We start from the raw sequence: 24,820 nt of genomic DNA, 5'->3' as shown, positions 1-24,820 counted from the left end.
AGCGTCCTGACTTTCCAGAAGTGGCCTTTATTTTCTTGAACTGGCTTTACTTTCCTAAGTCATTACGTTTCTAAAGGGTCCTCACAGTCCACAAGTATGACAAAATTTGCAAGATGTTTTCTCTTCAACATTTCTTTCTCCCCTCATTGGTCTCAAAGACACATTAAACCCACTATAGATAGAACAACATCTCACACCCACATAGAAACAGCGGCTGTTGCTGAGTTTGGAGGGAGTGGTTTTTGGCTCAGCAGGTTGAGGAGAGACAGAGAGGTGTGGCCCCTCGCTTCCAAAAACAAGCCTCAGTTTGCAGATTGTTGCAGTCTGCACCTCAGGGGCCGGGTGCAGACAGGTGGAGACAGCAGCCCGGTAACTTCCACAGTTTTGCAGGCATCATGAGTTTCTACGGATCCCAGCACGGCCTGAACGTGGAACGCAGGGCCGGCTCCAAAGGCGACTTGACCGGCCTGGGGTCCTTCAATTACGCACGGAGCGATGGCTTCCATGGAGGAGGGAATGGATACGACCAGCACATGGACGGATACCGAACCTTCACCTACACAAAGTCCATCAAAGGAGGCGGCATTGGAGGGGGAATGACTAGCTGTATGCCAGCCGTAATTACCTCCGGCGGGGGAGGCGGAATGACGAAAGGCGGAATGAGGTATGAACTAATTTTTTATTTCGTTTCCATGTGCGCCTTTGTCTCCCAAACCTGTGGCTCACCCCCCGCCAAGCCGCGGTGTTTCTTACTCTGTGTTCAATTTCGCCCTGCAGACAAAATTGCTACAAAGCCCAAAAAGCTTTTGCATTTTCTGACTTCACCAAGCACTTGCATGTCAGAGTTGGTAGGGAAGACAATTACAGGGAAATGCTTTTCTTCTGCAACTGTCACATCTCTGATCTCTGGATTTTTACATCCGTTCAACGGAGTTGACACGGCTTTTGCAAAAGTGTGTGTGTGCGTGTGTGTGTGTGTATTTGCACTCATTATTTGTTTGAAGGAATAGCAACATTACTTACCTTTAACTTGGATAACTGATAATACTCAGTAATATTGAAACATAGCTTCTCTGTAAATAATGTCTTAATCATGGCTTATATCTGCTGCATTTAGCAGATTTTAATACTCAAGAATCTGGGTTTTCTCTGCAAGCAGCCTGCCTGTCTGGAGAAAATGCTCACTTTATAGCTCATGATAAAGTGTGGAGTGCCCTCTGCGGCAGCAGGTTAACTCTTTGTTCCAGGGATCCTCCTCACACATGGATAATGTCACCATTATGCTTATAGAAAGGGCACAGAGAGTGAGAGAGAGCTGGCCGACATGAAAACAGGTTGTTTGACATGAAGGCTTTCATCTCTACTTCAAGTTTAATCATGTGGCTGCTTGACAGAGTAATGACAGAGCCACAGTAATCAGTTCCCGTGAAATGGTAAAAGGTGGAAAAACTACACGTTCTGGGGTTTTTCAAAAGAAAAATCTTGCAATGAGGTAGAGCAGAGCTGCATCAACAAATGCAGCAAAGAAAAGCAATCACTTCCTGTTCATTCTCTGAAATCTAGAGTGCCAATTCTGTAGTTGTTGTTGATGAAGGAAATTATATCGTTGCCATACTTTATTTCTGCTTCCAGTTTATGTGAAATCACACGAGCAAAATACCAGAAATGTATACAAACCAGGTCTTGTATGCAGTACAGACATTTTCAAATGATAGTCTAAAAATCAAAAATACGGTTCACGGAAGTTACTAAGAAAGAATGTGCTCATGAATCCTACAATTGAAATAATATGTAATAAAATACTTTTTTTTATCTAATCTAAAGACTTTTTGTTAAAAGGTCACAAAATTAAGAGTTTATTGTGTCAGCTGTGCTTGTAGCCTCTTTTAAGCATTATTACAGTGTAACTATGTGTTGTTCGATGGGAAATTTTGTTTTATATATTTTATATTTGGAAGGTGTGTACCAAAGCAGTGGCTCATAATCAAAAAGTTTATTAAATATTCAACTGTCAGATGATTAAATTGATAAGAAATAAAAAAAAACATAGTTTAACTTTTGAGGTCACGAATGATACTGACACTGATGAAAAAGTCTGATGAGGGAAAACCTCTATGTAAAAGGGTTGAGGATAATCTTAAGGCTCAGGTCATCTGAAAGGTTGGGAAAAACTGGTCCAAACTGTGGTTTAATGTCGGTAATGTCTGGAAATATGTCAGACTAAGAGAATTACGGTAACGATATCAAGGTGATGAGTTTACTCTGCTGATCTCTGCAGTGGTTCCAGCGGCATCAGCTCCATCCACCAAAAGGCAATGATCCTGCACGCCCAGTGCCAGGAGTACCTGAAGAAAGCTGATTACGCCCTTCAGACTGTGAGTCATAATTTATATAGTTGTGCTGTGTCTGTTTCTCCCTCTGCAGTGCAAGTGAAAACCTGTCAGGGTCATCCAGAACATTTTGATTTGACTGGAAAATGTAAAGGATCGTGTTGCAGCTTCTCCTGTGTTGGGAGAAAACAGACAGAAAGAAAGATAGAAATGAGAGCTGGCTGTTCATCAAGTTTGATGTTTGAATACAGTAATGAAAGCATTAAAAATATTGTCACTGGCGCTTTATCAAATATGATTTCACCCGCCCACACACACACATCTCTGCCCTAATTTGAGCAATTTATTGTGATTTATTTTGTTTTCGCGGTAAGTGCATCCCCTCCACCCCCCCTCCCGCCCCCATTGCATAGGTGAAGTGGGTGTGTGATTTCTTTCCCTGTATTGTTGACTTGTTTGGCATTGACTTCTCCTTACGATTGCCTGTGAATGAAATGTGCGAAATCTGAATATCACTTCTATTTTTTTTTTTTCAAAAGTCTTGCATTCATCCAGTTTGATGGTGTTTCTTCTGCACGGCTTTAAACATGCAGAGAAAACTACCAACTAATTCAGTGTAAATGAAAAGTGCTAAAAGTAAATGTGCACTTGCTAAAGACAGCAACAGGTAAAAACACGAGCAGAGTTTATTTTATTGCATGAAATTTGAAAATGATGTGTGCTGATAAAACAGAAACCAAAAACCATAAATTCTGCATACCAGTGGGAAGACAGGGTCTCATCAAGCCAAAGCAGTTGGAAGGATCATATATCATATCTCACTCAGTCATGTTCTTTTTCACCTTAACCAGCACCCTAACTAAAACAAATAATTAAAAATAAAGATTTCCCTTGGCGTTGCTATAATGAAGGGACTGAAGTTAAGGTGAATGTTAATTTGTACATGCATCTCGTCGTAGGGGGCTTGTGCTGATCTCTACATGTTGTGCTTGTGTCTCCCAGGGCAGTTCTCATGCTGAGGCAGAGCAGTACATGATGATGGCCAAAGACACGATCGAGCAGCTGAAGAGCTGTGCAATTGACCTGAAGCAAATGGGGCAGCCGAACGACAACGTAGTCAAGACGTAAGGAAACAACCTCATTTGCTCTTGTTTTTCTTCATCCATCTGTCCATGTGTTCTCTCTGAAGCTGAGAGTGTACGCCGTACATTCCAGTAAACATCACCGATTTCCTCCTTTGTTTCTTTCAACCTGCAGTTTGGAGATATGTAAAGAACAGGCGAACGGCGTCCAAATGGCCATCTCTGGCAGCATGCAGAGGAGGAGGAGCACAAGAGGGAGCTCTGGAGGCTGGGAGGAACCTGGAAGGAGCTATCATGATGCTTTGGGCTGGATTTCTCAGCAGAAGGTCTGTGTACAGACACTCATGCATGCAACTGCACTTGTCTGAGGCTGAAAAATGAAGCAGACATTGCAGTTCCTTTAATGACCATTAGTGTCTGGCTCCAACATGGGAGTCAGTCCCACAGAGACTCCTTTGTTAAAATGCCCGACTTTACAGCAGAAACTTTTTGTTGCTTACAGGCCGGCATAAAAAACTGTTTTCTATATGCTATATATGATTCCCTCCTTCATGAAGACTGCAAGGGGTGTGAATTTCTATTTAACTCACCTGTTTACATTTCACTTAAGTTTAAAATTCTGACCTATTTTGGGTGTGGCTGCTTTGAAAGAAAATTTGGCAAGCGTATACTTGCCACAAAGGTTATGCACCAAAGTCTCAACATGCACAGATATTTCTTCTCTTTGCCTACTTTTGGATTGGCTGGGAATTTGGTGGAGCCCAGCTGCTCACCTTGAGTCTCAGAGCAGCTCCTAAGAGACCTGTAGTTAATGTTACAGAGGCTACATCCATCTTTATGTAATTTAACTTAATTATAATATGAATCCTCATCTAGCGCCTCGATGAAGTGGCCACTAATCAATTCTGTGATCAAAGGTCAAAAATACACTAAGTGAAGGATTGTATATAACGGTGAAGTCAAATGAAATACTCTACTGTACAGTACTTAGATAAGCATTTCCTTTTTTTGCTTTTTTATAGTTTATGATTGAAACCGCACAACATTTGAGATGCAGATATTTTACTTTGCACTTTACAACCCTTATTTGGTCCTTTTAGTTACTTTGTAAATAAGACAGGGTTTATTTTATTTATCTTTTATGCAGTATGTTGCAGCAGTGAAATCACCAGGACATTAATAATTTTGATATGATAATATAATATATATTACTCTGACAGAAACTACTCTGCTTGACAAGAAAATTTGTTTTCAATTTTTATTTTTCAAATAAAATTTTGATGCTTATACTTTCATACAAAGTGTAGAATTTAGGACTTACACTGCTTATTTTGTGGTTTGGCTGCTTTTACTCAATTAAAATGTCAAATTTCTGATGTACTGTGGTAAATACACTGCTGACTATTAACAACAGTATTGAAAACAAAGAGTTTGTAATGAAGCTAAACAGGGCAAGAAGGTACGAGGCACAGATTAAAAATGTCTTCAGGTATACAGTTTGATATTAAAGATTTTAATGAAGAGTTTTTATATATTTATAATAACTGTTTATATATTTATATATTGGACATCAAACAGACAGCAAAAAGAAAATGTGTAACATTTTTTTCGATCCCCTTGCCAGAGCAGTGTGTGAAAGACCTCAGTAAAGCAGAATACTGTGCAGACATGAAAGCATTCCTCTGCTGACTGATGTGGCAGCAGAAAAACCCGATGCAAAAATACATCTATCATGGCCTGACTAATACAAGGGACCAATGGACAAAGATCTGGAATGGACCTATTTTCTCTGGCATAGTCATGATGAGGAGAAAACCTGTGTATTTGCTTCCCCCTGCTGGTGTTCTTAAGTGCATTCCTTTCCTTTTTTTTCTCCTTTTGGTGCTTCAGCGTCTGATTGAAACTGCTCCCTGGGGAGAAGATCCTGCAGCTATTGAGCAGCAGCTCCACAACCATCAGAGGTTTCACAGCTCAATCCAGAGGAGCCTGGAGGTGGACCGAGCCAGGGATGATCTGGTAGGCTCAGTCTGCTCTCACTGGGCCTAATCACATTTTCATTACTGCTGCTGCATGGAAACATTATATATTATTATAAGATGTAGTCTCAATAATCCTCTATGTTTTATACATTGTGTATCTGACAATTTAAAATAATCTCAAGTGTGCATGCTCCTCTTGATTAGTTCATTCATTCATTCGTTTTCTACTGCTCATCTGTTTCCGGGTTGCTGGCGCCAATCCCAGCTCACACTGGGCGAAGGCGGGGTTGCCAGTACATCACAGGGCCAACACACAGAGACAGACAGAGACCAACAACCACTCACACTCACACTCAGACCTACGGACAGTTTAGTCACCAATCAAACATGATGTCTTTGGACAGTGGGAGCCAGAGGAAACCCACACAGGCATGGGGAAAACATGCAAACTCCACACAGAAAAGCCCCAAGCTGGGAACCGAACCTGCAACCTTCACATTGTAGGGCAACAGCAGTGCCCCTAAATTAGTTCATCATCACTGCACACACATTAAAATTAAAATGCTTTTATTGTCATCATACACAATATACAATGAAATGTATGATTGCATTGTAGTAAATCTGCACCATGTGTCAGCAAGTGCAGCAGTTTTTGAGGCAATAAATAACGACAATGTGAAAAATCAAGCCAAGTGAAAATATGTTGCATCTGTACCAAATGCAAATCATTTGTTCCCAATTTCACTCCAGTTTGTCAACACAAGCCTTCTGCTGAGGAACGTAAATTAAAACTAATTACTTTGGAGAGGATTAGTTTAACACAAGTCTCTCTGGAGAGGACCTGGATTTAATTTCATTTTAAGTTAATGGTAACTGAATCTATTATGAATGATGGCGTTAATACAATAATAATGTGACTAGGTGTTATCTGAAATAAAGGGAAAGTTAATTTTTAAATTGAATTTTTTTAATTAAACTTTTTGTGTGTTAAGTGGCATCTTTACAATTCTTTTCGGGGCCCATACAAATTCACCTTATATTTAGCTTGCTGCATTTTTAAAGGTGATAAATAGGTGATTGTATTATAAGGGATTTTTGTTCATGTTCTTCTGTACTGTTATAAGTAACATGTTAAGCAGCCTTTCACCCAATTAGCACAACTCTCTTCCCACAGTTTAAGAAAGGAGACAAAGGAAATCTTCACGGTCTGGAGCAGGAGTGGGACAGTCTGCAGGTGAAGGGAAAGAAATTGTTGCCTGTTCTTAAACTTAACTGTTGGCTTTGCATCTAAACTTTCTTTCTCTTCCAGCAATTGTCATTTACTCGGAAGGAACAACTGCAAGAACTCCAGGCCATCATTCTGGAAATCTCCAAAGAGATTATGTGGGTGAATGATAGGGAGGAGGAAGAGCTGGTGTTCGACTGGGGAGACAAGAACATTGACCAGTACATCCCCAAGAAGCAGGAGAGCTACTCAGTTAGTAAAACACACACAGAATTAAGTCCTCTGGGCTTAAATGGCACTAATGCCTTTTGATGAAGTTAATGTACATCTCATATGGAAGCAATCATGTGTGGTAGATTAGATTTTTGGCAGCTGTCTTCTAATTGGAGTGAAACTGCAGAGTGCTCCTTCAGCTTCTTCCCACTGATTGATTCTTATACAACAGAAACTGATGAGTGCCCTGGAGGACAAAGAAGTAGACCTGAACAAACTGAAAGCCAAAGTGGATACGCTCCTGAAGAATGGCCACCCAGCCTCAGACAAGATCAAGGTGTGGACTGAGCTTGCGTTCATCTATGGATACTACAATAACCCCTGATTACATGCATTTTTACATGTCCCAGTAGGAGCCTTGCTTATTTTGATCATTTCCCCCACTTCTAATTTCTTGCAGGCTTATCAAGACACCCTGCAGACTCAGTGGAGTTGGCTCCTTCAGATCACAAAATGCATTGATGTTCATCTGAAGGAAAATGCGGCTTACAATCAGGTATAGTGACAAAACACACAACTTAAAGCTGATCTGATCAATATTTTTGCATAGGCAACAATGGGTTTGTTACGTGTAATTTAAATCATATAAAGGGAATGAGTATGGGGCCTCTGCACTATAAAGCTAATCAGTGCCTTTCAGCTTCTGTTTTGGCATCATGGTCCATAATCTCACTGTTTTGACTCACTCTGCAGCGCTTGTCTTGTTTCCAGTCAGTCTTCACTACAGTATTATTTTTGCATCAAACTGCTCAATATTAAGCTTCATGTTACAGGCAATATGCACATTAGTGCTATTTAGTTTTCCTACATTTAGTCCAGAAGTGGTGTCCAGACTTGTTTTAGTTTTGAAACTCAGCGGTTTTGATTGAGAAAGAAACAAATACCATCTGAAAGGATGACTTAGACACCCGTAGTCACATCCTGACTGAGACTAATCAGCATCAGCTTCTTTCGTGGTGACAGCAAAGGATACAAAACATGAGCTGTTGTGAAGGAGAATTCTGCAAAACAACGCAATATCTGTCATTGTTTTCTGTTCATGTTATTTTCTGCAGCTAAAAAAGTTCAGAGTAGGCAATCTACATCCCTAATGTAGTTGTGCATACTTTAAACTGATATTAGCGTGTAAACATCTTTGATCCTTTGTGTCAAATCTTGAGCGATTTGTTCTGTGTTCTTTCCTCTAACCCTCAGTTCTCTCCCTCACTTGTATGTGGTGTTAATTGATAGAACAAGAACCAATGATGTGATCAATTCTTCACTGTCTGTTCTTATCTGTTGTGGTCAGTGAATTTACCATGTGGTGGTCTCCAGCAGCCACAGCTATGGGTTCGCTCTATTTCCGGGTCGCAGGGGGATCTGGAGCTAATCCCAGCTCAAACTGGGCGAGGGCAGGGTACACCCTGGACAGCTCGCCCGCCCATCACTGGGCCAACACACAGAGACAGACAGAGACCAAAAAGCACTCACACTCACACTCAGACCTACAGACAATTTAGAGTCAATTTACCTAGAGATGCAGGACTTTGGACCGTGGAAGGGAACTGGAGTAACCCGTGGAGACGCAAGCACGGGGAGAACATGCAACAACACAGAAAGGCCCAAAGCCTGGGGATTAAACCGCTACCTCTTATTTCTTATTATATTTGATAATGATGTTAGTCTAAATGTCTTAATTCAGGTTTTGTTATATTTCAGCCTGGGATAATGTGGTTATAAATAATAACCTATTTAATTTCCTATGTGTTCTGACTTGGTATGTGTTATGTAGTTCTTTAAAGAGTCAAATGAGACGTACAACAACCTGACAAAGCAGCATGAGAGTGTTCGTAAGAAGTTCACCTGTGACAAGGAAACGTCTCTGGAGAACCTCCTGGATCTACTCAGGGGTCTGGAGGTATGACCAGCTGGGCTTTACACATGACTGCTGGAGTGATGTAGTACTAAAAGGCAATAAGTCAACAAATCTGTTGCAGAGTCACTGATAATGACAATGACGTAATGATTATTTATTGCTTTCACTGCTTTCAATGCTGAAGGCTGGAATATGCCACAAAGAATTTCACGCACAGCTCTGGTATTCTAAGAGCTCATTCTGCATGACTCCCATTGATTTATGAAGAGAGATGGGCACAATTGTTATTCGTTCTGAATTCATAAGTCCAAGACAATTATTGTTGAATATTCAAGGATTATTTTTGTATTTCTTTATAGCATCTTTTTTATTCTTTACACTTTTATTCCTTGCTCTATTTTTATAACCTTTAATGAGCCACAGTTTTTTTTTTTTTTTGTCTCCAGAGGGAGAAAGAGAAGATTCTAGAAAACAAGAGGCAGGTTCAACATCTGGTCAACAAGTCAAAGAGTATTGTGAGACTAAAACCCAGAAACCCAGAGGAGAAGAGCAGCAACACCGTCATAGTCAAAGCTCTGTGTGACTTCAAACAGGACCAGGTGGATTTCCTCTTGTTTGTGTATCAGAGTTTAATCTACAGGGAAACAAAATCCTGTCACATCCTGTCAGATGCAACTGTATGTGATTCATTTTTTTCCCTTTACAGAAAGTGATCCATAAGGACAATGAGGCCATCCTGAAGGACAACAGCCAACGCAGCAAGTGGGAGGTGACTGGTCCTGGAGGACTGGATATGTTGGTGCCATCTGTATGTCTGATCATACCACCACCCAACCCACTCAGCATAAGCATCGCCAACAAGTGAGATGCACAATTGTTTATTTGTGGAGTCAAAGGAGAAATTAGACTTGTGCACACTCAGTTCTTTGCTGGAAATAAGATTTTATTACTCTAAGTAAAGGTTAATATTTTATCTGCAGGAATGAGCTATACTACGAGTCCATCCTGTCCATCTGGAATCAACTGTACATTAATGTGAAGAGCCTTATTGCCTGGCAATACTGTCTGCTGGACATCAAGCAAATCAGGTCCCTCACCATCTCCATGGTGAGTGGCAACTCATTCTATGTTGTGTGAGGGAGCGAAAGAGGTTTCAGGTTATCATATTCCCTGTATAGAAAGTGTAAGATAGCAAAACACGAGACTAGACTACACTAGACAATTCAGCACCATCTAATGTTAAATGTAGCACACAGACTTACCTCAGTAAGTCTATGAAGTTATTTACATGCAAGTTATAAAACACAATATAGGTTTTCCAGATCTTACCATTATAGGGGAGTCTGCCTCATTAGACGCATCTAATCATTTCTGCGCAACGCCCTGGTTAAATCACATAGCGACCTATTTCATGTTGAAACCACTTTAAGTTGGAAGTTATTACCATAGGCAGCCAAACTGGAACTGATATTAAGGACAACTGTGATATAATGCAATAGCTTTTTTATGTTTTTATTTTCAATGATTAAAAAAAGTGCACATTTTTTGTTGTGACACATTTTACTTTTGTAAAACAACTGCAGTTAAAAGACAACCTGAGGTGATACAACAGACTGAAGCAGAATTGGACCACTCCGATTAAACCGTACACCGAACCCCACAATATGTTACACTTCAATTGAATCATTAGTACTGTTGTAATGAGTGTTATTGGATTGTTTGGGTTGAAGTTCTGTTACTTATATTGATCTGATGGTGAAACAGGGCAGTTTCTGATGTTTTTGAAAGAGTCAGACATAATGTTTATGCTTGTGTGTTCAGCTGGCCAAGATGCATCCTGAAGAGTATCGCCAAATTATGAAGAACCTGGAGACTCACTATGAGGAGTTCAAACTGAACAGCCAAGGCTCCCAGATGTTTGCCGACGATGACAAGCGAAGCATTGAGAACCAATACAACGGCGCTCAGGCTTACTACGAACAGATGGTGGTGCAGCTGCCTACTTACAGTTAGTATTACAAAATACTGTGTACATTTTTTTTTGTTTTTTGGTACATATGAAGCCTGTGGAGTAACATCAAAAGGTCAAGAATTATTTGTACTTTTTTTTTTTTTACCAACAAAGTTGGTTCAAAGACTCCTCATAGCCTCATCAGTCTAAAATCATAATTTGTGTCTACCTACAGTCGCACATCAGAGTCAAATAGAGATACAGCAGCAACAGCCGCATGTGATCATAATACAGCAACAGGAACAACAAACTGTTGCCGAGTCCAAGGCCAAGGCGGAGGCTGAGGTGGAGGCCAAGAGGTACGAAGAAGAACGGCAGCAAGCTGAGCAGAGAAAACTGATGGAGAAAAAAGTTGAGGCGAAGAAAGGGCACGTGAGCAGGAAGGAAGTGAAAAAGATGGAGGGGGGCAAGAAGAAGACGACGATGTCTTCGTCACAAAGTCTATCAGAGCTTCACTCACTCAGACTAAGGCTGGAGGCTGCTGAGAGATTGCTGAATCAGTACATTCATATCTGCCTCGGCGATGATGGGGTGCACGAATGTGGCCTCCGGATCAATCAGATTGAGGTAGATATACAGAAATACTAGAAAAAACAGAAAAGCATGCAGCATTAAAAACACATCCGATACCTGTATCCATATTAATTTCAGTAACTCAGTAACTAAACTTGTGTCAACCTTTTCTTCTAGGCAGTGCAACATGACATAGACTCCATGCAGCAGGAGTACTTGCACCTGAGCCAAAGTGTCCTTAAGGAGCTGGACGGTATGAATGATGTAGATAAAGCCCAGTTCCTCCGCAGTGAGGTCGAAATCTTCAACCAAAGACTGGGTAGTCTGGAGAGCAGCTCTTCAGCTTATCTGGAGAGGTACGATGCTAAATACTCAAACTGTGTTTATTTAAAATACATGCATACAAGTTTGCACACAATATGCAGTTCAAGCTGTGTCTTTTCATTCTTGACGTGAACACTACTAAAACTCTGTCTTTTTATCTATTTATCTTTAAGAGGAGCCATAGTTGAGAGCTGACCATTTATTTTATAAGTTAAACAGACAATAAAAAAATAAATACAAGTTCTTAGGTATATAAAAAAATTGTAAAGGTGATGCTCTGATTGTTGGAACATACTTTTAACAACTTTGATCAAAGTTGTCTTGTCCAGCAACATTATTCGGGTAGATATTCATCCACATTTCAGACAAAAAAAAAAAGAAGAAATCTTTGTGTCATGACTTCATCTTTTTGTCAATATCAGGCTGCGGGCTCTAAAGGACATGCTGGAGAGTGTGGCACGAGCTGAGGACCTAGTGAAAGTTCACGAAGCGAGACTGACAGAGAAGGAGACCACCTCGCTATCACTGAGTGAAGTGAAGGATTATATGTTGACCTTGGAGGTACTTTCAGATATTTAGAATTTTCCTACAGGTCCTCCTAAAATTTTATTCCGCTGCAGTAGTAATTCCAAAATTATTATCAATTTTAGAGAAAAGATACAAAGAAAACTGTCTCGGTCTTGCCCTTGCTCCTTGACCACTCAGCTTTGCAGATGCCAAGCTGCAGAATGATTACCAGTGCATGTTAACACATGCCCTAATGACTTATAAAAGCTTTAGAGAAGGATGGGGAGTTCTTCGTTGTGACTGCTTCATGCTATGAATCCACTTACTGAGCAACGTCTCTTTGTGATATGAGCCTTTTAACTGCTGTTCCACGTGTTTTTGATGTGTAGAATATTAAAGCAGAGCTGCAACAGAAGCAGGAAGTTATGGCCTCCGTGGATGCAGAATTGCTTAAGGCGAGTCACTGGAGCTGCCAGATGGGAGGAGATTTCCACCAGTGTGACATTATGCTGTCGAAATACACAGAGCAGGTGGGACTGCTGTCTGACCGCTGGAGACGGATCCAGGGACAGATTGACACCAGGTATGTTTCTCTTATTTTTACCAGTAACTCACTATACTGCCAACCTGAGAACCTGCATAGATCAGGATGGCATTGCTTTCTTCTTTGTCGTCAGCACGTCAATCTCTGATTTATCTCTGATAATAATAAATATCTACTGTACACATATGCATCAGAGTCTAGCTTCACAAAATCAAATTTCAGGCTCTGGAGGTCATGCTTAATAAATGTCATCTAATGAATTCTCATGTGTGGACAAAAACTATGATGTTTTGCTCAGGCTCCAGGATCTGCAGCTGTATCTGCCTCAGCTGGAACACTACAAGCAGACCAGCTCCTCCCTCAACGAATGGATTGATGCCACACGGCAAAAACAGGAAGCCCTGCAGACCACAAAGATAGACAACATTCAAGCACTAAAAGACAACATCAACAACCAAAAGGTCTTCTGCCTGATTAACTTACTCACTGTGTTGTGGGCCCATCGTCACTGTCAATAGACATTTGACAACTTAACATTGTTGTTTTTAAAGGCCCTGAATGCAGAAATCAAAGCAAGGAGGGACACATTGGACAGTGTGTTGAAGGACAACGAGGCCTGCATGCACAGTATCAAGGTAAGGAAGCTTATATTGAACAATATGGACTGTTTCTTCTGTTTCTTCCTACATTAATGATTGTGTTTATTCAAAGGACTATGAAACAGACCTTGCCTCTTACACATCTGGGTTAGAGACTTTGCTCAACATTCCTATCAAAAGGACAATGCTGCGGTCGCCAGCGATGGATCTAAATCAAGAGGTAGCTGTGCTCCAGTAAAACCAGTAAAAACCCACCGTTACCCAGCAGTTACTGAAAGAAAAGTTTCATATTTTAGTCTTGTGGGTTGAAGGAGGGGTTTGTGAAGAGAGCAGTGCCATCTCTATTTATCTGAGTCAATATCACCATAAGGTGCCTTTGAGACTTCCCCATTTCCCCCCCAAAAAACGCTGAGATTTTCCATTGAACTTCATATTCATTGTATCAAGTAGATGTTATGCTGTTAGAAATGCACATTGGTCAAGCTCCCACACTTTTTACAAATTAACTGCAAGCAGATAATTTACATGCAAACAGCAAAATATGTTAACCCTGTCATGGACAATTTCAAAGCAGAGTAAAAGGAATCACACAAAAGATTGTGCTAACTTGTGAAAAAAAATTGTTTATTTTGATTGAATATGAAAATAACAGGGTGGACAGTGACATCACAGGGTGGACACGCTGTGATATGTCATTGAATGGCCCCATAAATGCAAGGAAATTATGAAAAAATGATGGTAGGTCAGATCCACAGATCCACTTTGCTCTCTTAGAGCAGCCAAAAGCAGTCTGGGCATGCTTTTGGAGCTTGTTCTTGTACCATGTTTCCACTGACCACTTTTGCTATCAGCTGCTTCTCTCTGTTTTGTTTTTGCATCTTCATATTTTCTTCTAATATCTTCACTCATGTGCGTATGGAAATGAAGAGCTCTTTTGATGGGTGAATTCACTTTTTGACGTACCTACAAAGCATTGACTGAAGTGGTGATTTGGATGCACTTTCTTTCTTGGCCCGATGGTACCTCTTCTTATCATTTTCAGTTTAATTATAATTTTCTCTTTTGCAAGCTGTGCCTCCAATATTTCAATCTGGTTTTTCAGTTTTCTCTTCGAACTCCTTCGAATGCTTTCCCCTTGACACCGTTGCCTGAAAAAAAAAATATTTGTAAGGATTTTTAGTAAGATTTTAGCAAGTTAGTTATCAATATGTCAATTTATGGGGACATAAACAGTTGATAATTGTCCTTCAAATAAATCTTAACTTCCAATGATCTAACCTGGACGGCCCTGGCTCACGCTGAATTTCAGGAGTTTCAGCTGCTGCAGGGGAGTTGGGTGGTGTCTCTGAGTGTAGCAAAGCACTGGTCCTGTTTCTGGCTCTGGCTTGACTTTTTGCCTCTCTCCATTTCTTTCTTTTTGCCCTCTTCGCTCTCTCGTCGAGGTCAGTGACACCCTTCTTCTTTCCAGTCTCTCTGTCTTTTTTCCATTTGTCCCTTTCTTTCTCAGGGTACTTTCTTCTTCTATCTGGGTCAGCAACAACGTTCCCGATATCCCCTTGCTATCTCAGCTCCTTTTGATCTCATTCCTTGAAAAAGACAATTCAAAATGTTCCCTTGTACACTTTAATTGGCAGTCCTGGTAAACTAGGCTTGCCTTATCAAACTAGGCTTTCTGAGACCAATATCGCCAAAAAATTGTCAATGTTGTCCATTTTACTACATATAGCATGTACTGTTATAAAATGTGTGCAGTAGCTGTTGTAATATGTTTAACAGTATCAGCATGTGGCCTAAACTGTACAAATGTATTTGTATAATTGTACAAATATATTTCAAAGTTCTGATGTTTTTCTATCAATTGATATTTCCGTATGACAGAGTTGACATGTTAAGCTTGACAACATCCAAGTACACACATAATTTGATGAAAATTCCGAAAGTGTAAATACTTACTCTGCAACTAGCCACTGCTTCAGCCTCCATTGAAGAAAGACAAAATGCTCGTAGTGATGTCACTGAAAACGTCAGTGGGTTTCTTATAGGGGCAGTTAAACCATAATGACAGAGTGGACAGCAATTTCAGGGACACATGCAAAATGTTCAATATGATTATGAAAATAGAATATACATGATCAAAATGACTTGTTTTATCAAATAACTTATTGTGGACAATAAAACTATGTAAAAAAAAAATATTTTTATATAATTTTTATAGTATAATTTAACCACTTATTACACTGTAGTCAGCAGAGCAGTGTGTGGGACATGCCAAAATCATGTACATCCAATGAAAAAAAAATTTATAAAATAAAGGAAACACATTTTATAAGACTTATCAAATGTACTGATATGTGTGCAAATGTTTGGCCACTTATAATAAGACCTCAGACGTTCATTATTGTGTTACATTTCCATGATGGCTGTGTCAGTCTGAGACACCAAAGGCACTTCATAGTGATATTGACTATCTGTAAAATTCACAGAGGTTATATATGAATTAATCCTTGAATTTGCTCTGTCTCTGTTCAGGCTGTGCAACTACAGACACGCTACATGGAGCTGTTTACTATGTCTGGTGACTATTACAAATACTTGGGAGAGTTGCTCAAAAACATGGAGGAGCTCAAGGTATTGTTTGTATTTCTGTTTCTGCTTTAGTTTAGTAAATAATATTTGTGATGTCATCTTATCAACAACACGCCCAGGACTACTTTTTCATTGTAATGATCAGTTGATGTTCAACTCAATTAAAAGAATATTTTAAGTAAATTTAAGGTAAGTTGCTTTGTTCCAAAACAGAGACTAAAAGGCGTTGGGGGATTTATCAGCAAAAACAAAATTTTTTCCCCACAATTGGTGGACACCAATACAGAGCTAAAAGGAGACTGAACTCTGGATAATCTTTGATCTTTATCCAGAAAATCACAGGGCAATCTTTGAATTTTGGGTGGCTTCATGTCACCCAGATTTAACCCATTACAACAATTACTGAAATACATCTTGCTGAATTGTTGGGTTTTCATTATATAATTACATAATTATGTATTTGCTCTGTATTGCCTTCAGATTTGTAACACCAGAATCGACTTGTTGGAGGAACAGCTTAGGCAGCTGAGGGAGGATATTCAAGACCGCAACGCCAAAAATAAATCGCTGGAAGATGCTGTCGCCCGCTACCAGGTGGAACTGTCCCAGTCTCAGGGCCAGCTGCAGTGCATTGAGGAGGTGAAGCGAAATGCGGCGATGCAATGCAGTGCATCAAAAGATAGCCTGGACACGACTCAGAGTCAGCTGTCAGACCTCAATGAACAAGTTTCACGACTTACCTACTTGCTTGACGAAGAGAAGAGGAAGAGGAGGCTGGCAGAGGAGCGCTACACTCATCAGCAGAATGAGTATGAGTCAGTGCTGAGGAAGAGGCAGAATGAGCTGGAGACAGTCAGCTGGTCCAAGATGGAGTTGGAGAAAAATGTGGCCACTAAGCAACATGAGATTGAACTGCTGCAGCAGCAGTTGAAGGAGGAATCATCGAGGGCTAAGGAGCTGCAGAAGGAGATATCAAAGGTAAGGAGCCAATGCAGTGCAGAGATGAATGAATTAAAACTGAGCTACGAATCCCAGATGTGCGTCAGTCGCACAGACATCCAGAGACTGACGGCCCAGAGGGAAGAGGACACAGCTGAACTCCAGATGCAATATGACAGGATGGTGGCAGACAGGAGGAGTTTGGAGGAAGAACTCAGGAGGCTGAGGGTCTCTCTCAGCCAGGCTGAGGAACACAAAAAGAAGGCAGAAGAGGAAGCTTACAGGCAGCGTGCTGTCATCACAGAGGAAGGACGCAAGCGGAGAGAGCTGGAAAGTGAGGTGGAGGAGCAAATGAAGCAGCGAGCCCAGGAAAGCAGCAAGTATAGAGAAGAGCTTGCTGAGGCCATGAAGGCCCTGCAGGAGAAGAGTGAGGAGCTGGTCTACATTAGACATAGTTTAGAGGAGGAAACACGCAGGAGAAAAACCACAGAGGAAGAACAGAGTGTGTTTGAGGACACTTTGGCCAAACTGCAGGGGAAGTTAAATGATTCGTCGTTTGCTGCGACCCAGCTGACGGAATGCAAAGAGGAGGTGGAGAAGCTTCGTTTAGAGGTGGAGAGGGAGAGCAGGGAGCGAAGCAGAGTAGAAGAAAAACTGAGCAGATTACAGGGGCGCATCAAAGATGTTCAGGATGTGAGAGATGGCCTAGAGAGCCAGGTGGAGAATCTGAGGATGGCTAACCAAGAGGAAGTGGCCAGGAGACAGCAGATAGAAGCAGAGCTGGAGAAGTCCATGATGGCTTTGAAGGAACACACAAGCACTGTCACTGCACTACACCAGAAACTAGAACAGAGTAGCACATTTGCAAAGAGAGGTGAAGAAGAGCATCACAGTTTGCAAGAGGAGCTGGAAAGTAGTTTGAGACAAAACAAGACCTCTGCTGAAAAGATCACGCAGCTGAGCACTGAACTGAAGGCTCTGCAGAAACAACTACTCCAGGAGCAGGACCGAGTCAAGGAGTCAAACGTCCGGAACGAGACTCTTTACAGAACTTTGGAGGAGAAGAGTAAAACATTGAATGAGACCATTGGTGAGCTTCAAAGACTGAAGGTAATGGCAGAGACCCAGACCAAAGAGAGACTGAGGCTGGAGGAGGAACTGAGGACAGCACGACGTGATAATGAGGAGCTCTTGAAGTCCAAACTGGAAAGAGATGACGAGCTCTCCTCCCAGATAAACACAATGCAGCTGCAGTTGCAGGCCAGTGAGCGCAGCAACGCAGAGTACCGCAATCTGGTCTCAGAAGTCTCCTCTGAGAGGGAGAAACTCAAGCTGGAGACTGAGAAAATACAAAAGCAGGCCTCGGAGGTACATGGAAGTTTGGCACTTAGTCCTGGACTGCTCTCAACTTTGTTAGAGTCCTTCTTTGGAACACTCTAGTCACTGTTACTGTGTGTAGTCAAACTTTTGCTTGCATGCTAGAATACATGTAGATGCCCTGGTGTTAACTCTGATTTGAACACATACAGGTGTGTGTTTGAATCAACTTGCATGTCAATTACTTGCATGCATCTATAGTACTCCGTTTTCACCCTCTGCCTACCTCCATCCTCGCTCTACATACTTTTGTGCCTTGTCTTCTTTTGTCCAAGAAACTGTCCAGAATTGTGGGTGACGTCTCTACTGTCAATCCTCAGGGCTGTTTTATATTAAATGTTGCTGCTGCACCTTGATGGACACATTTGGTAAATTTGTAAAAACACCACTAGTATGCACTTCCAATACCTACAGTTTCTTGCACATCATCTTGCAGTTTGAGACTGGTCAGTCAGTCCGTGCACTCATCTATCTATGTGTGCTGTTCAGATTTACAGAATGCACACTAAAATAGTTTGTCTCATCATAATCTTGTTGTAATGCCAGCATAGATTTTTCTTTTTGTCTGCTGGATTGGGAAAGTTTCACAAGCAAAATCAGAGGAATATTTCTATTCAGCTGAATAATTTATTTATTTTTTTTAAGCAATTGGCCACTGTAATGTTCTTGCTTAGATACAGTATTGCTTCCCAATCTTGTAAGACAATGTTTTATCTTGTTTTCTGAAGGACTTTAGCAGTTTTTTTAATACAATGCCAATTTATTAAAGCAGGCTTGCCATTTATGTGTTTTGATTATTATTTAGTAGTTATTTAGTAGTTTAATGTTTAGCACTGTGCTGTTTTTTTTTACATTTGTCATTAATTATATGATTGTATGCTGTGACGCAACATGCTCAAAGTTTTTGGTATATTGTACATGAGAATTTTTCAATTAACTAACTCACTGTCTTTCTACTTTTTTTTCCCTCTGTTTCCCTGCAGATAACAGCCAGGATGCAATCCATTCAGTCTCAGTACAATGAGGTTGTAACAGAAAGAGATGAGCTGTTGCGGAAAATCCAGTTGTCAGGAAAGGACAAAGATCGTGTGCAAACTTTAGAGGATGAACTTAGTCGCATTAAACTGTCCCTAGATTCAGAGATTCGCAATAAACAACGTCTACAAGAGGAGAACGACAGGGTGAAGAGGGATTTAGATTACTGGAAGGGCCAATATGAAAGCCAACAGAGCCTGATTAGGCAGTGTGACACAGACAAGGAACGTCTTGAGAGGGAAAAAAATAAATTAAGAACTGAGTTAGAGAGACTGATGAGGGAACTGAAGGAGCTTGAGGAGACATATAAAAGTAAGCTGTCAGCCCTCAAGACAGAACTGCAAGAGCTGAATATTGTCAAACAAACCATGGAAAATGATTTGAAGGCTACTAAAGAGACCCCAACTTTAGACACCTCCAGTGTGATTTTTGATGGAGTCCGCAAACCAGTCACAGCAAACCAGTTGCTTGACTGTGGCGTGTTGGACAAGCCAACATTTAGCCAGCTTGCAAAGGGGCATAAAACTGTCCCTGAAGTGGCTGCTGACAAAAAAGTCAGTCTAAAAGGGACAGGCCCAATTGCTGGGGTGGTACTTGAAGGTCCAGTAAGTGCAGGATCCTCTTCCGGCCTCCTAAGCAAACTGAGTCTCACTGAAGCCAAGAAAGAGAATCTCTTGCCACCTGATTGCGTTGATCTGCTACTGGATGCTCAGGCTGCCACAGGCCACATCATTGACCCAAGGACCAATCAGAAGCTCACAGTCGATGAGGCCTATAAGGAACGTGTAATTGATGGAGAGGACTTGCAGAGGTTGCTAGCAGCAGAGGCTGCAGCAGTTGGATATAGGCATCCTGGTACAAGCAAACCACTCTCAGCATTTCATGCTATGAAAAAAGGCGTCCTTGACAAGAACACAACACTGCGTCTTCTACAAGCCCAGGAGTCTGTGGGAGGCATTTTAGATCCTGAACTTAGTGTGTTCCTTCCCAAAGATACAGCTGTGGAACGTGATTTAATTGACGATGACATATATCGCACCTTAAATAGGAAGCCCAAGCTTTACTTGGACCCAGAAAGCGAAGACGGTGCAACTTATATGGCAATGAAGAGAAGATGTAAGGTAGAGCTACACACAGGCCTTCTGTTTCTTCCAGTCTCTGAGAAGACAGATGCCTCCAAACTTGTCTTTGATGGTGTTAGGAAACCTGTCACAGCCAAACAGTTGCTTGATTGTGGCATCATTGACGCACAAACTTTTAAAAATCTCGAAAAGGGAAAGAAAACTGTCCAAGAGGTGACCATAGACAAAAACGTGAACCTGAAGGGTAGTGGACCCATTGCCGGGGTGATTACTGGGAGTCAAGGCAAAATGTCTTTGTCAGAGGCCAAGAAACAAATGCTCCTCTCTGACAATTGTGCAGATTTGTTGATGGAAGCTCAGGCTGCCACAGGTCACATTGTTGACCCCAAATACAATCAGAAGCTGACAGTAGAGGAGGCATGTGCTGAAGGAATAGTGGACATTAGGGATCGAGACAGATTATTGGCAGCAGAGGCTGCTGCTGTGGGCTACAAAGATCGTACCACAGCAAAGCCTCTCTCAGTGTTTGAGGCCATGAAGAAAGGACTAATCGACAAGAAGACGGCACTTGGCCTCCTGCAGGCCCAGGAGTCAGTGGGAGGCATTCTTGATCCCAACCTCAGTGTTTTCCTCCCAAAAGATATAGCAATCAAACGCAACCTTTTGGATGAAAACATCCATCACGCTCTAAGCCAGAGTCCTGCTTGTTACCTTGACCCAGACACTGACAAGAATGTCAGCTATGGGGCTTTGAAAAGAAGATGCAAGACAGAACCACACACAGGTCTGCTACTTTTGCCCCTCACTGAGAGGCAGGACCCTTCTAAAATCCTCTTTGATGGGGTACGTAAGCCAGTCTCAGCACAGCAGTTGTTTGATTGTGGGGTCCTGGACAAAACAACATTCAACCAACTGAAAAAAGGGGAGAAAACAGTTGCAGAAGTGTCTGTTGATAAGAAGGTCTTTCTGAAGGGGACAGGGTCAATTGCTGGTGTTGCAAGTGGACCTTCCAAAATGTCCTTTGCAGAGGCAAAGACACAGAAAATAATCTCTTCTAGCAGTGCAGACATGTTGCTTGCTGCACAGGCAGCCACAGGCTACATCATTGACCCCAGAACTAATCAGAAATTGACAGTAAAAGAGGCATGTGCCAGAGGAGTAGTGGATAAAGATGATGAGTCAATGCTGCTTACAGCTGAGGCGGCCGTTGTAGGTTACAGAGACCCAAGTACTGCCACGCTCCTCTCAGCAGGCCAGGCCATGAGGAGAGGCTTAATTGACAAGGACACAGCTCTACGCATACTTCAGGCTCAAGAGTCTGTAGGGGGGATCTTGGACCCAAACCTTAGTATATTTCTACCCAGAGATACTGCTTTGGATCAGAAACTCATAGATAATGAGCTATACCGGGCCCTGAATCAATCCCCCGGGTGCTATCTGGATCCAGACACCCAAAAAACAACATCATATGTGTCTCTGAAAAGAAAATGTAAAGTTGATCCAAGCACAGGTCTTTTGCTTCTCCCTGAACCTAAAAAACAATTAACTGTCCAGGGGATCAGAGACCAGGTTTCAGTCACAGATTTGGTGGATGCAAGCCTACTGCAACAGTCTGATATAGACCAACTGAACAAGGGCAGTCTGACAAAACAGGACATTGAAGACCGATTGCGCCCCTACCTGAGAGGCTCCACCTGCATAGCAGGAGTTTATGATGAGGCCAATGACAAGGTGTTATCCATCTATGAGGCCATGAAAGATGGGCTATTAAGACCAGGGACAACTCTGGAATTACTGGAGGCCCAGGCTGCCTCAGGTTTTATAGTTGATCCTGTCAACAACCAGTATCTGACTGTCACTGATGCCTATAATAAGAGACTGTTTGGGCCAGAGCTAAAGGACAAGCTACTATCAGCAGAGCAGGCTGTGAATGGTTACAAACTGCCTGGTACAAACAAGAAGATCTCCCTCTTTCAGGCCATAGAAAAAGGTTTAGTTGAGAGGGGTCATGGCATCCGCCTACTAGAGGCCCAGATTGCTAGTGGCGGCATCATTGATCCTGAACACAGCCATCGTATTGACATCAACGTGGCCTACGAGAGAGGTTACTTAGACGAAAAAATGAACAGGATCCTATCTAGTGAGAGTGCTGAAACTAAGGGTTTCTTTGACCCTAACACAGAGGAAAACCTAACATATAAAGGGCTCAAGAAATCGTGCATCACAGATAAGAAGAGTGGCCTACTCCTTTTGTCTATCAATGACAAGTCAAAGTCAGAGTCAACACTGAGAAAGAGGAGAGTGGTAATTGTGGACCCCGAGACTAATAAAGAGATGACGGTGCGTGAAGCATATGACAAAGGATATATCGACTACAAAACCTTTATCGAGCTGTCTGAACAAGAATGTGAGTGGGAAGAGATCACTATCACAGCTCCAGATGGTTCTGTACAGTTTTTCATCAATGACAAAAAGACAGGAAGACAGTATGACATTACTGAGCTGCTTGAAAAGGGAGTAATTGATCAATCGGTTCTAGAACAGTATCGTTCACGTGCTATCACCCTTACAGAATTTGCAGATATCATCACTAGCAAGACCAAACATGGGTCATTCTCATCATCAAAATTATCCTCAAGGCCACCAGCAGGCTCAGTTCCATTGTCAATAACATCTTCATCATCGTCATCAACATCTTTCATATCAAGACCCTTATCGCCTACTCTTGCCAAGATGACAACAACAAGAACTACTATAACGGAGCGAAGTGGCACAAACAGCAGGGATGCACGAAATTCATCTGATGCTCTTAAGCACATATCCAGCGTTTCTATCGCTGTAGCCTCTCCTGTTGATTCTCTGGGTGAGCAGGAACCTGTGGGTGCCATCTTCGACACAGAACTTCTCGAGAAGATATCCATCACAGAAGCTCTAGAGCGGGGTCTAGTTGACTCCATCACTGCCCAGAGACTTTTGGAGGCTCAAGCTTGCACTGGAGGAATAATCGATCCCTCAAATGGCCGAAGGCTGGGCATCCAAGAGGCTGCCCGTCAGGGCATAATCAATGATGATATGATCTCCAAGCTAAAGCCTGCTCAGAAAGCCTATTTTGGTTTTGAGGATGTAAAAACCAGGAAGAAGATTTCTGTTGCTCAGGCCATGAAGGAGATGTGGTTGCCATATGAGGCAGGACAGAGGTTCATGGAGTTCCAGTATGTAACAAAAGGCCTTTATGACCCAGAGCTGGGCTGCAGAAGATCAATAGAGGATGCTTTGAAAATGGGCTGGCTGGATGGGAGGTCCGCCCAGAAACTCCAAGATGTAAGGCACCACGCAAAAATTCTGACTTGTCCCAAGAGTAAGCTTAAGATCTCTTACAAAGATGCTCTGGATAGCTGCCTGGTTGAGAAGGGCACTGGGGTGAAGATGCTCCCGGCATCAACTGTGTCTTCCAGAGGCATCAGCAGTCCATATAATGCCTCCTCCACTTCGGGATCCGCTACAAACTCTCGGAGTGGCTCACGACGAGGCTCCCGTCGGGGCAGCATGGATCTAGGCTCTCCCAGCTCATTAACTACTTCCTATGGTCAGACGAGCTTTATCGAATTCTCCAGCAAATAAGTCATGTCTTGTGCATGGATGCTGTTTTCTTGAAAAGGTATCAGATGCTCATTTGAACATGTGCAGTGTTTGCAAAGTATGTGTTGTGTTAAAATAACAAAAATTTCTTTCATGGATGTGGAAAAAATTCAAGGTTTAATGTTTTACATTTTTATGCTTTTCAAGTTTTAGATTTTAGTTTGGTGTTGTTATGCTTTAAGCTTGAGTGGGTGACCACCACATAAGTTTTTTTTTTTTTTTAAGGATAAGTTTTATGAAAATTGACCTATGACATCTTAAGGTATAACTCTATGTTGGTGTCTTTAAAATTGCTTTAGAAATTATGGTTAAACTTTTGCATGAATAGTTTTCAAGTATATTTCTGAAATCTTCATAAAATGTAGCTTTTAAATGGTAACATGCAAGCTGTATAAAGGATAAAAAAATCTCGACTTGTGTCACTAGTAAGCACCTGTCTGATCAGCTTGAAACATGCTGCGCTTCCTTCTTGTTTTGTAAACAAACAGGGTTGACTGTTTATTTTTTTGGCATCAAAATATTCTGTGTGCCTATGTTTGGTGGGGGTGAATGGTTGGGTTACATATAATTGCTTTAATGACTTTTTTTGTTGTTTTTTACATAATCTGTGTTTAACCATTGGTTTGTTGCAATTCAGTGCTTACAATTTTGTAACTGGCTCTCAGTATCTCACAATAAAAGCGAAGCATTTGCTCACAAGAATTGATGACTGTTCTTACTAGTGCTCAGTCTCACATAGAATCAAAAGGTTTTTAATCTGCAATCTTCTGCAGTTTAAGTAGTTCTTGAAACAGGCCATAACATGAATTTTGACTTCATTAGAATATAAAATGTAGTTGAAAAAGTGTCTCTATCTATAGCATATAGAGATGTAATTTGTCATTAATTAAATTACAAAACGTATTCCAATAATATTGACA

The 24,820-nt window shown here is 41.5% G+C and overlaps 1 protein-coding gene across 2 annotated transcripts; it reads left to right on the top strand.

The window, feature by feature from the left end:
- Positions 1–329: 329 nt before the first annotated feature.
- dspb (desmoplakin b) lies at positions 330–24,602 on the top strand. Of its 2 annotated transcripts, none has more exons than XM_029499335.1 (24): positions 330–664; positions 2,279–2,375; positions 3,333–3,454; positions 3,588–3,738; positions 5,303–5,428; positions 6,566–6,625; positions 6,701–6,868; positions 7,062–7,166; positions 7,290–7,385; positions 8,661–8,786; positions 9,191–9,343; positions 9,451–9,605; positions 9,725–9,851; positions 10,566–10,752; positions 10,931–11,322; positions 11,446–11,624; positions 12,015–12,153; positions 12,489–12,682; positions 12,942–13,104; positions 13,195–13,278; positions 13,355–13,462; positions 15,772–15,870; positions 16,309–16,806; positions 19,128–24,602. In XM_029499335.1, the coding sequence occupies exons 1-24, from the start codon at positions 396–398 to the stop codon at positions 23,880–23,882; spliced, it is 8,553 nt and encodes a 2,850-aa protein (XP_029355195.1). In that variant the 5' UTR covers positions 330–395; the 3' UTR covers positions 23,883–24,602. The 2 variants fall into 2 exon arrangements, with proteins under 2 accessions (XP_029355195.1, XP_029355194.1); XM_029499334.1 differs by having other exon boundaries at positions 16,309–18,135.
- Positions 24,603–24,820: the final 218 nt, after the last annotated feature.

The sequence above is a fragment of the Echeneis naucrates genome, chromosome 4, assembly GCF_900963305.1.
Source record: "Echeneis naucrates chromosome 4, fEcheNa1.1, whole genome shotgun sequence".
In the NCBI taxonomy this organism is placed as follows: Eukaryota; Metazoa; Chordata; class Actinopteri; order Carangiformes; family Echeneidae; genus Echeneis; species Echeneis naucrates.
The sequence above is the reverse complement of the archived record's forward strand: the minus strand, read 5'-3'. Positions and strand labels throughout refer to the sequence as shown.

Bases quoted from the DNA above. Each gene is read 5' to 3' on its own strand.
- dspb (XM_029499334.1), top strand. From the start codon at position 396: ATGAGTTTCTACGGATCCCAGCACGGCCTGAACGTGGAACGCAGGGCC. The intron at 8,787-9,190 runs GTATGACCAGCT...TTTTGTCTCCAG, and splicing joins ATCTACTCAGGGGTCTGGAG to AGGGAGAAAGAGAAGATTCT. The intron at 9,852-10,565 runs GTGAGTGGCAAC...TTGTGTGTTCAG, and splicing joins GGTCCCTCACCATCTCCATG to CTGGCCAAGATGCATCCTGA.